This window comes from Notolabrus celidotus, chromosome 7 (assembly GCF_009762535.1).
Source record: "Notolabrus celidotus isolate fNotCel1 chromosome 7, fNotCel1.pri, whole genome shotgun sequence".
In the NCBI taxonomy this organism is placed as follows: Eukaryota; Metazoa; Chordata; class Actinopteri; order Labriformes; family Labridae; genus Notolabrus; species Notolabrus celidotus.
The window spans coordinates 15793507-15805326 of NC_048278.1; the positions used below are offsets into that span (position 1 = coordinate 15793507).

The window sequence follows — 11820 nt, forward strand, 5'->3', positions numbered from 1 at the left end:
CTAAATTTGCTGATTGTTGTGTTCTAACTGCTGCCTCTGACTAAAGCAAAATAAACAGTAAGGAAATCTCGATCTCTTCATTTAAAGCAAAAACAAAGTCCAAATTAGTTAAAAAACAAAGTTATTTTATTGGCTTTAAAAACAAGCAGGAGCAGGCACAGTATCTGTCTGAGCAAACACACGCACAGAACAAATACTTACAATAACAATGACCATATACAATATAGTCACAGAAACATTGGACTGACAACTACAGGAGTCGTGTTGAGGTGAGGATATTTCAGCTCCATGTGTGTACAATGGCACATAAAGGGCACACTTAAAGACACAGTTTGTGTTACACAGCAAACACTGAGACGTTTAGAAATCAGTTCATGTCCTAAAATGATTTTTTTGCATCTGAAGCGTCCTCGTCATACACACTTCAGTGAGCAAGCTACCATCCAACCAAGACGTAGTGACACCTTCCCTGTTTGCTTTAGAAAAAGAATGACCAATATTAATTAAGGTATTTTAACTCATCACTACTGAGATCTTCTGTGTGAACTCTTTTATTTCCAAAAACTGCTTTCAATAGAACTCCTCTGTTTTAAATCATCTATAATAAATTAGATTTACACCAAAGGGCACATCAACAAGCAAAATAAAACATGGCGGCTAATTCTGTAGAGTCAAATATTTACAAAACCAGGATAAAGTGATCTATTTACACATCCCTTAAGTGCTGATATGGATTCTGTTAAACATTTATAAAAGATGGAGAACAATGTTTTAAGGTAAACTTCACTCTCAAGCTAATTTTCCCCCAAAATGTGCTTGCAGTCTTCTAATTCAGAAAGCAAGTCAAATAATAAGGTGCTTACTTTAACACAGGAAACAAAGCATCCTGCATTGCTTATTTTGACCTCATAAAATATAAAAAAATAAGCATTTTAATTACAAAACTCATAAAAATCCACAAACTCCTGATCTGACTGAAGTGATATTTCTGATCCGAGTATTGGTTGTTTTTTTTAAGTCCTCATGTGACTGACTGTTACTTTATTAAAATAGTGTGTCTGGTTTGTAATGCAGAGTCAAAATTGCACCACAGTTATATATATATATATATTTAGCAGTATGGCAACAACAGCTTTGTTGTGATTTTATTCCCATAATACAGCTCTGTATGTGCTCGTGATTGTCCAAGCTTAAAAAAAAAACAAAAAACATCTCAGTCTGCGTGTTAATTGGCAATTAGGAAACATTGCTCAATCTAATGCAAGTTTCATAAATATGGCACCTCGCTCTGTGGTGCTTGGTGTTGGTTAATTCAGCAGGTGGACATCAGCTTGCTGAGTGTCCCATTTATCCTCACAACATTTTAAAAAGAAAGGTTTCTCACAGGAAATATTGCTGCCCGGCAAAGATAAAGGCCCCCTATTGAAGACATTTTTTTAGTGCTAGCCACACATCAGAGGGTTTAAAACGTAACAGCAAGAGGGGGAGTAAGTTCACTTCACAGCAGGGAGTGTCACTGCAGTTCAAGATTTACATGAGTGCATCAGGTGTAAACTTCCACACCAACAGACACAAACAGGCACATTTCCACAAACAATTAAATATCAATAATCCACACACAAATACCCACAAACACACGCCATTCTTACTCTCACTTCTCAGACATATATCCTCTTGGTTCTTCTTTCAAAAAATCTTGGTATTGCTGGTTGAAGCACCTTGACTCCCTCGACAGCTTTCCTGGAACTTTCAGTGAGAAAATATTGTCTATCATTATTCCTTCGCATTTCATCCTGTCCTATTGTGGCTCTTCAGGATTTGAGGCCCATTCGGGCCATCAGCTGTTCATAGACAGTCCAAGCCATAGCAGCCATGAGAGTGCGTCGCAGAGATCTGGGTACAGCCCCACGAAAAAATCCTCCCATGCCGTTCTCCTGAGAGAGAGGACAGAGCAGAATGTACAACAAAAATTAACATTGCTTCTTTCTGAAAATGCATGCATATGCAGAAACAAAAATAGCACCCACAGTGTAAATGTAGCGGATGGCATCTGTCGTGCTCCAGTGAGATGGGCTGATCTGGATGTGGGTCTTCACCACGTCTGCAGGCTGTGTGGCCACCGATGCCATAACGCCTGCAACCATGCCACAGCCAAAGTTCACCAGCGGTGCGTAGGGCGAAGAGGCCACCTCTGAGAGATAAGAAACCAGGTAACAAGAGACAAACGGGAGGATATAGATGTAATACTGATGAGTACGAAAACAATATTTCAAAACATTATTGTTTTATATCAGTGACCAAATGAGCAGGATGTGTTTTTGAAGGCCTGTGTGTTTTTGTAAGCGTAAAAAGAAGATACAAGTGGAAGGAAAATTAAGTGTAAGAATACATGATGAATTTTTCCTTAAATGTAGCTCAAGTGTTCACAGAAGTGCCCCAGAATATTGTGATAGAAAAAGCCTTCACTTCTGTCATGTGGAAATGAGGTGAAGGTAAAAATGAGATAAATAGATTGTGACATTTTTTTCCCTGAGTAAGATGTCTATATTTTACTATAAGATGGTGCAATTAGATTGAGTATTCCAATACTTGATGTGAGAAATTTCAGATTGATGTTTTATGCGGAAGATCAGATGTATTAAAAACTCATAGAACAAGCACTAAACAGATCATTTTAGTGCTCAAAGATTCAAAAGCAACACCAGCATGCATAATAAACATGATAAGTTTTATGTAGAGCAAAGTGTTCTGCACATTTTAAGGAGCTCAACTTTGATTTGCTGAGGCAGTGTTGCTCTCACCATGAGGCAGCGTCTTCTTAGCCTGGCTGTAGAACATGACGTAGATGCCGGAGAACGGAGCATCCCGGAGGAGCGTAGCAGTCAGCCCTGAGAACAAAGCTCTGATTCCCTCCGTCTCATACACACTCCTCAGGGCTCCAGCCACACTCACATAGTTGTAACAGCCACTCTGAAACAACATATTAAAATCTCGAATCCATATAGGGCTGTCAAAATTGCTCCAAAATGACGTTTGAATATTCGCTCTAAAAAAACCCAGAGGTTCGAACCATTCGAATATCTATATTTGTGCATTATGTCAATAACAGGTGGACAAACTAATACAAGGAGACACAACTACTTGTATATGTATTTTTATTTAAGATATAACATGCCTAAACATACCTACACATTAAAAAACAAGTAAATGACCTAATGGTCTATATCTTAAGACTTTTAAGACCGTAGACCTCTCGGTCACTCGCTCGCCCCCCTCTCTGTGCGTAATGCGCTGAGTGAGTGCTGAACAAGACTTGTGCGAGCAATTAAAGGTCCCGACTTTTGTCCCTAATAGGCAGGCTTCATTCAGTGATTGAAGCAAATATTATTAACATTAATTGAAGTTAAAAACGAAAAAGTAGTGCACTTACATTCTTGGCGCTTGTATAAAAAAAGAGGAAAAACTGCATTTTAGTGTCACTGATTGTCGGGCTCTTTTAGTCCACTGTCAGTGTAGGGTCTTAGGCCTGACAGGTTATTTGCCAAAAACACGACACAGTCCACATGTGAAGAGGCCCGATCTCTTTTTATTCACTGTATTCCCAACGGAGGAAAAGACGTGTTCAGAGCGCACTGAGGACCCGGGGACGGAAGGATATCTCTCTGCTGTCTGCTTCATGCTGTGCATGTGTGACTCCTGTGACCTGTCCCTGACCTGTCATGCAGTGCGCCCACTCGCAAAGCAGCTGCTGATGTGTTTTTTTCCACAGTCGAATATTTTTAAATATTCAGTCGTTTTTTTTAAATATTCGAATATATATTCAAATTTAGAATATTCGTTGACAGTCCTAAATCCATATGCTGGAAACTGCTTCCAAATAATATCGAAGACAATCATTTATCGTTCCCTTAGTATTCACACAATTATTAGCTGTATTAAGTAGCAGGTAACACCATGATTTGACTGTGAGGAGATGATCAGAAAAATATTGAAGTCTATAAATCCTGCAGGAAATCAGATCAGCCGGACTCTTAAGTCTCTCTGTGCATACAGACACAGGAACTAACCTCAAAACGGGTCTTGATGACTGTGAATGGCAGCATGCAGACACCAGCCACAGCTCTGGCACCTGCTCCAAGCAGAACAGCCTCGCCAGCATTGGGGGCCCGGTCCATGAAGAAGTGCTGCTTCAGGGAATAGAAGGTGCTGAAGTAGATGCCCACTCCGGGGATGCAGCGCACAAAAGACTGCAACAGAGAGATGAGTGTCAGACATATCTCTTATTTATCTTTTATACTTGATGAGTGAGTGCTAAAGGTGTCATTAGCTACAAATGTTTAAAAAGAGTCTGATAAGAGTTTCACATTTATAGGAATTTTGGCAGTGAAATCATTTTTTTGACATTATAATCATTATTTTAAAGGGTAAATGATTAGTGTGTCGTTTGTTTTGTTTAACTTGATAAGACAAACAGATGTCTGGGTATTCTTAGTCAGGCAGACGGATCATTGACACTTTTTAAAAATCCTGTCCTCTGGTAGAATCACTCCCACGTTACATGTTTACAGCCTGACAGGCTTTGTTAAGCTGAGTGTCTGTCTAGCTCATAGAGCAAGATGAAGACATAACACTAATGTAAGCTGAAAGAGAGAGTGTTTGAAGACTGTTAATGCAGAACAAACTCCCTCACTAACCACACTCGTATATGAAACAACACAAATGTACAACTACAGGTACTGATGTACATATTTAAAGTATTAAACAAGGTTGATACTTACTGGTGAAACTCCCTTCCACAGACTGAAGAAATTTTCTGTCCTGATAACGGTGATCAGGACCTTAAACATCCCCACCTTTGGTGCACTGCAGGAAGACATTTAGGGGATTGTTACACTCCCATTCAGAGATGCAAAAATGTATAAAAGCCCAAATTATTATAAATTTCCAAAAGATAAATTATCATTATTATTATTATTATTATTATTATTATTATATTATTATATATATATTTTTTTGTATTACCATTATTATTATTTTTTGTATTATCATGTAATAATAATAAAAATAATAATCAGGATTATTATTATTTTATTATTTTTCAGTAATAATCGAAATAATAATAATAATAATAAAAAAGAATAATAATAATGAATTTTTATTATCATCATTATTGTTCTAATTATAAACTATAAAACAGTTATTACCAAACAGCACCACCTTCTGTAAAGAGCAACTTGCAGGTTAAAAACCCCAGAAATCAATGTGCTGAGAATCCTTTCAACAATATACTGTATATGAATGGACTTCTGGTGTCATCTTCGTAAGTTTTCTCCTATTCAAATATCCTAATACCAGTCCTGTCCATGATGATGAAGAAATGTTCATTTACATGTGTTTGACAAACCACAGGATTATAATCATAAACCTGTTAGGCGTCACAGACACCAGGCACAGACCAGGATTAGGAGAAAATAACAAGGAGAGAAATTGAGATTTGGTGCTACGAGATCCGGCCACGTGTTATGGGTAGCATAAGAATATTCAGTGTTGTGCTCTGGGGTGGAAGTATATTTTTCTCAAGCCAACTGCATGCTCAAGAGTCACACTGTAGGATGTGCAATTGCAGACATATGACCTGAAACACGCATGCTGACCCCAGGCCTCAATTTCCATGATTAATCTTCAACAAACGGTTATTACTATAATGCAGCCACTCACTTGAACTGAAGAGAACTGACCACTGTGCATGCAAAGTCTGTATCTCTGCATCACATGACTTTAATATGTGAACATGCAAGCAATACTGCTGCTGTCACATATACACAGGCAAATGCTCAATTAAGTGAGACAGATTTTAAGACAGTGTATCCCCGCTAATCCCGGTGCTCATTAACATTATAGGCACACATACGGACCACGACAAGACCACAGAGTGTTTACTTTAAGGGTCTACATCTGTAGTGCATGCAGAGAGTTGTGTCGTGAAGTCACATACAGAAGATGAGAGTGAGTTTTCCTTAAACATAACCTTAAACTCTGTTAGAAATTCTTGATAACAACTAAAGTTATTCATTTGCATTCATCAATAAAATGTATAGTCATGTGATGCTCCACCTGTACTATCTCCATCTATTGTTCCCCTACTTCTCCATGTGGGTGTGAGCCACTGTCTGGGCTCAACACAGAGAGGTAAAAGTAGGAGGAGGATCTGATTTGAAAGCAGAAAATAGACTTAAAGATCTAAATAATGAAACGTTTAACTGTATTATTGAAAGTGAGCAATGATGGTTTCCTGATACTTTGTCTGATAGGTGCTTGTGTGGGCAATAAAACCCCATGGTTTCAGCCACCTGCTGCTGCACTTTATTCAGACAGAGACCTAGACCCTGATGCTGTCTTGTAATGATGTAATACAACTCAAAGTTCAGACACGATTTTGTATTGATGTTGTGAAATATTTAACCAGCAAGTTGCTATTTGAAATAAAATCCACTTTTTACCATTAACATTTCCTGTTTGAGTCTTGGAAATGGTAGTAATTACAAGCTAACAACCTGACAGTATGATTACATGCTGCCGGTGTAACTAATTACCCTATATGGGTCATAACGTCAGATTCAGGCTGGCACTGCCCTCAAATGTTGACCTGCAATGATGTGTGTGTGTGTGTGTGTGTGTGTGTGTGTGTGTGTGTGTGTGTGTGTGTGTGTGTGTGTCTGTGTGTGTGTGTGTGTGTGTGTGTGTGTGTGTTGTTTTGTGCCTAGAGACCATGTTCATTTGAGGTACAGTCAGAGAGAGTAGAAAGAGAAAACTGGGGGCATGCTGATATACATGCGTCTGATGTCATGCAGGAGAAATGTCATCAGATGCACGTCTGCGTTTGTATATTACATGTGTTAATGTGCGTACACGTACCCCGGCTTAGCATTGTTCTGCAGGGTCTGCAGTCGAGTCTTGACCAGATCTAAAGGTTGGAAGAGCAGGGTAGAGCAGGTGCCGCTGAGAGAGCCGCACATGAAGGCTTTGAGCGCCGGATGAGCCTGAGGACAATGAGAGAGGAGGGAGAGAAAGAGGAGAGGAGACAGAGGATGGAAATGAGGAACGGCAAAGAGAGGACATAAGAGAGAAAAGAGGTGACATGGCGACAGAAAGCACAGATAATGGATCAGAGCGGGAGAGGGAGAAGGGGCAAGAGGAACCAGAATTTTGTACAGAGGGAAGGTTGTAGGAGGATGAGAGACAGAAAAAGAAGACGAGGCAAAGAGAAATATAAGGAATTAGTAAAGCTTAATGGGAAAAATCTTCTCCATACAGATCACATCTTATTGAATACCACACACCCCAGACACTAACTCTATAAAATGTTTGCATTAATTATCCTGACAAATCAGAAATATCCCTGAAATTATGAGCATCATATCATCCTAACATTTGATGGACTTTCATTTGAGTGTAAATATTCTCATATGACATTTCAAGTAAAGAAAAACAAGCTTGTAGCACAGAGCAGAGGTCAGGATCCCACAAGTGAAGATGATGGAGATGTGTAGAGACAGTTCACACACGAATACACACACAGGCGCACACAGTCACAAACACAGGCACACAGTCACACACACAAGCACAGACACAAACACACACAAGCAGAGGAGCTGTTGGGTTGAATTAAACTGAAACTCAACATTATCTGCTGTTACATGCCTCGTGGACAAAGAGACAAGGAGAGCTTGAAACAGACATGGACAGAGGGACAGAAATGTTGTTGCATTTGAATGTAAACATTGAACCAAGATGATGGAAATACTGATTGCGAGTCAGCAACAATAACTACAATAACAGCAACAACATCAAACTGATTTGAATTTCTATCACCTGCAAAGGCTTCCTGATTTATTTACACTATTCAAATCTTCTTACATGAAGCTCCTACACAAACATACATGTGCCACTTTCATGCGCACAATACTCCACACAAACGCACACTCCTACCTTCCCCAGATTGCCCGGGGCTCGGCTCTGAGAATCCTGTTTCTGCTGCATTTTGCCCTCTGTCACCTCGCTCTCTTACTGTGATGCTGCTCTTTGGAAATAGCATATTATGAAATAAACCTCCATCTCTCTTCTTCACTCTCTCTCCTTCGCTCTCTTGCCCACCGACCCACAATGAGCTCTCTCCTGCATCTCATCCTCCCTCCCCCTCCGTTTAACAGCCAAAGCAGAAGCTTAATCTAGCCTGCGCTTTTCTATGGGTTTCTATCTTTATCTTTCGGGGACACACTCACACATCTGTATTTCACTCTCTACTCCCTTTGCAAAGCTCACTGCTAAATTGCATATTTGTCAAATAGCATGAGTCATGAAGTGCCTGTGTGTGCATTTGTGCATTTTAATTGTGTCTGTGATAAATTGCATTCTGTTATGGTGATTTTAGACATCGGATTTCAGCGGGTCTACAATTCAGAAAAATATCAAAATCATATCCTATGATGCCATCCTCCAGAAATCAAACAATCTTGAAATGAAACGTGACTGTCAGTATCTGACTTTATTTTTATTTTGTTGACAAGGGGTCAGACTTTGTCGAAATCATGACCTGCATTATATAATGAGTGTAAAACAGTTTCGCAAATATTGCTGTCAAAAGATAGTGCACAGATTTTGTATTGCCATTGGCATGAGATTATATGTTATGCTGTAGAGAAATAATCAACAGTTTGACTACAAGGGCCAGATGAGTTTAAATATATTGGCATGCATTAAATATCATTAGTGACAATCTAACAGGCAGCTGATTGTGTCCTCGAGGTTAGATAATACAGCAAAGATAGCTCCACTTTCTAACATTTTGACTCTCACAATGGAAACATTTCCACTGTTATAATCTAAATGTTTAAAGACTGTGCTGAGACAGTAATTTTCACACATTTTCTCAGTTCACACATGCACAGTGATGACAGAGGTTGCCATTCAAGGTTCAAGCTGAACAGGATCTAGCCTTGTGGTCATTCACATACCCAAGGCCCTGCTTTCAGGAGCAATTTAGCAGTCAGAGACTTGCAATTCAAAGCTAGGTCGCAACTAGGTAGCACAGGATTAAGTCCCTATATTTAAATAGTACTGGACAACCTTCTCAGCATAGTACAGCTTTCAAATGAATAAATATTGGGACAAAGGGCAATAGTGAGGAGGGGTATTGCAGCTAAAAAAAACAGGACTGGTTTACTTTTAACATTTTCTGATGTTTCCTTAAACCAATTCACAAAAACAGGTACTACTCAGTAAATTAGTTTTTATCTATATGCACATCTATTAACTGATTTTACACACATTATATACGTTAAAGATGTTTTCATCAAGTTACATTTTATCAACATTGCTCACAACTTTTGAATTGTGTGTTCTCGAGTCAGACGTGGTCATTTTTAATCATTTATCATCCACAGGCATCTTGGTGGAACAACAAACTTGTTGAAGTTGAAAATGTGTAACTGCAGAACATGTTACTAAGGTCAAGTCACAACACACAGGCACACAGGCACACACACACACACACACAGGCACACGCGCACACACACACACACACACACACACACACACACACACACACACACACACACACACACACACACACACACTACAATTTATTGATACAGCACTTTGTTTCATTCCCACTGGCATCTCTAAAGTTTTTATAACGTCGGAAAATATATGCTAAATAAGGTTTACTTCACCCCACCCTCTATTTCAGGGGGGTCAAACATACGGCCCACAGGCCAAAAATCGTCCCGCCAGAAGTTCCAATCCGGCCCCTCGGGATGGCTTTGCAAAGAGAGAAAATTACAGAGAAGTCATAAACTGCAATTTTTCAATAAAAGTAACTACTATTTTAAATTTGTCCTACAATCAAACAACTGACAGAGGGCACCTGAACGGAGCTCCCGGACTACTTTTCTCAAAGTGAAGAAAAAAATATTTGCAGTTTGCACAATCCGGTGTAAATTCATAGACTTTTTGCACCCCTGCATACAACACTGTTCAGCAAGCAAACTGTTCATGCTGGAGGAGGGGGGTCCATAATAGTCAACTTTACCTTCTTTGTTATTATAATCTATCTGATCTTATGCATGCTTCTCTCTGTAAACATAACTCTGTCAGGTGACTGGGAAACGTGTGTTTGGTGTGTTCACAGCAGGTTTCAGTGCTTAAAGAATATCATATTCGGCCCCACTTTGAGACTCACTATGGCGAAAAATACAACAGCTGTTTTTGTAAAAAAGATAGTTGATGAAATGTGAACATTTTCAAAATGTACTTTTTGAATTTAAAAAAAAAGGGAAAAAATTGGAGTTTTTGTTATATATAGGTTATTATGTTATGATTTTACAGTTCATGCCCACTTGAGATCATATTGGGCTGTATGTAGCACCTGAACTGACATGAGTTTGACCACCCTGATCTATTTAGTACAAATTGATGATGTGATGATAACACTGACACAAAGCAGGTGTACTCACCGCTGCTAACTCCATCTTCGACCTGGAGGCTGAGCCGGTAGAGTCCAGTTTCTCTCCCTCTGCAGCCGATTTAACACTGTTTGAATTCAGCCAACGCTGATCAAAGTAGGGAAAAGACATGTAAGCTACGAGTCACATTTCAAAACAATTAAATGATTTTCAAAGTCTCGACAATGCCAGTAGCTCAAAGCTAATTAGCTGGTTTAGCTAGCTGTCAAACTATGCTAGAGTAAGGTATGAATAGTATGATAGCCTGTAAGAACAATAGTCCATGACAAACATGTCCTTTTTAAGACAAGGACCGATACCCCGCAGCGAACCGAGTCTGCACTGCCGTCCAGTTAGGAACAGTATGCTGATCAGGCTTTAGTCCAGGTTCACTTCTTGATTAGCCGCTGTTACTAGCCAGGTTAGCTGAGCATGCTAGCTCCTCTTACCTGACTTTGAAGTCTTGTTAAGGGCTGATGAAGGAGATGACTACTCTTGTAAGCTTCGGAGGCTCCACGTTTTCCATGATTTGAGACGATCTGCCAAAGTTAAGTTTGAGTCTAACTTGAGTAAACACTCTGATCTTTAGGTCCAAAATAGAACTTTCTGGAAAGCCTCTTCAGCCAGACAGCCTTGTGATAGCACGCTTACTCCAGTAAGTTATTTAGCTGGTCTTCTTTATTTTTCAGCTTAAACATGTAATGTTTGTAATGCCAAAATGTGGACCGAGTAGCAAAATCAGTAACTTAACAAAGAAAGTTCAAACCGCAGTGTCGCTACCATAGACTATATGCAGACGTCTCCTGCCTCTCTATGCTGCGACTGTTAGCATGATCCGGCTAGCAAAGTTCACCTCTAGTGTAGCGACCACATTAAGACCACATCACCTCCCCCTGTCAGCGGACACCAGTGCACCTGTTTTGTTGTTAGAGATAGAAACCAGGTCAGCGTCCGAGGATTCCATTAAAAGGCACAAATGGAAATACAAGAAGTAGTAACTCATCTGTTGTCACGTTGTTATTTATTTTAAAACAAACCCCTGTATGTCTGTAGAGTATAAAAGTGTTTCTCATGGCTGCCTCACGGTGTCGCTGTGGTCCAGTCCTATTATTATTTCAACATGGACTTCTTATTTTTCAGTGGCATCTCAGAATCCAGATATCTGAAATTGTAACTTCTAGATGTGGAAATCCTCTATGTGCTGTAAAAAAAAAAGAAAATAAATATATCTTGTGTTGGAGCTATTTGTTCATTTTTTTTATTTAGTTGTTTATTTAGTTTAGAATTAATATGTAGTATTAGTTGTTAGATTTATATA

At 39.3% G+C, this 11820-nt stretch overlaps 1 protein-coding gene across 1 annotated transcript; it reads right to left on the bottom strand.

Moving 5' to 3' along the window:
• Positions 1-104: 104 nt before the first annotated feature.
• Positions 105-11567, bottom strand: slc25a38b (solute carrier family 25 member 38b). The gene is made up of 8 exons (XM_034688609.1): positions 10952-11567; positions 10515-10610; positions 6916-7040; positions 4779-4863; positions 4068-4247; positions 2802-2970; positions 2028-2191; positions 105-1934 (listed from the first exon to the last, which is right to left on the bottom strand). The coding sequence occupies exons 2-8, from the start codon at positions 10527-10529 to the stop codon at positions 1812-1814; spliced, it is 861 nt and encodes a 286-aa protein (XP_034544500.1). The 5' UTR covers positions 10530-10610; positions 10952-11567; the 3' UTR covers positions 105-1811.
• Positions 11568-11820: the final 253 nt, after the last annotated feature.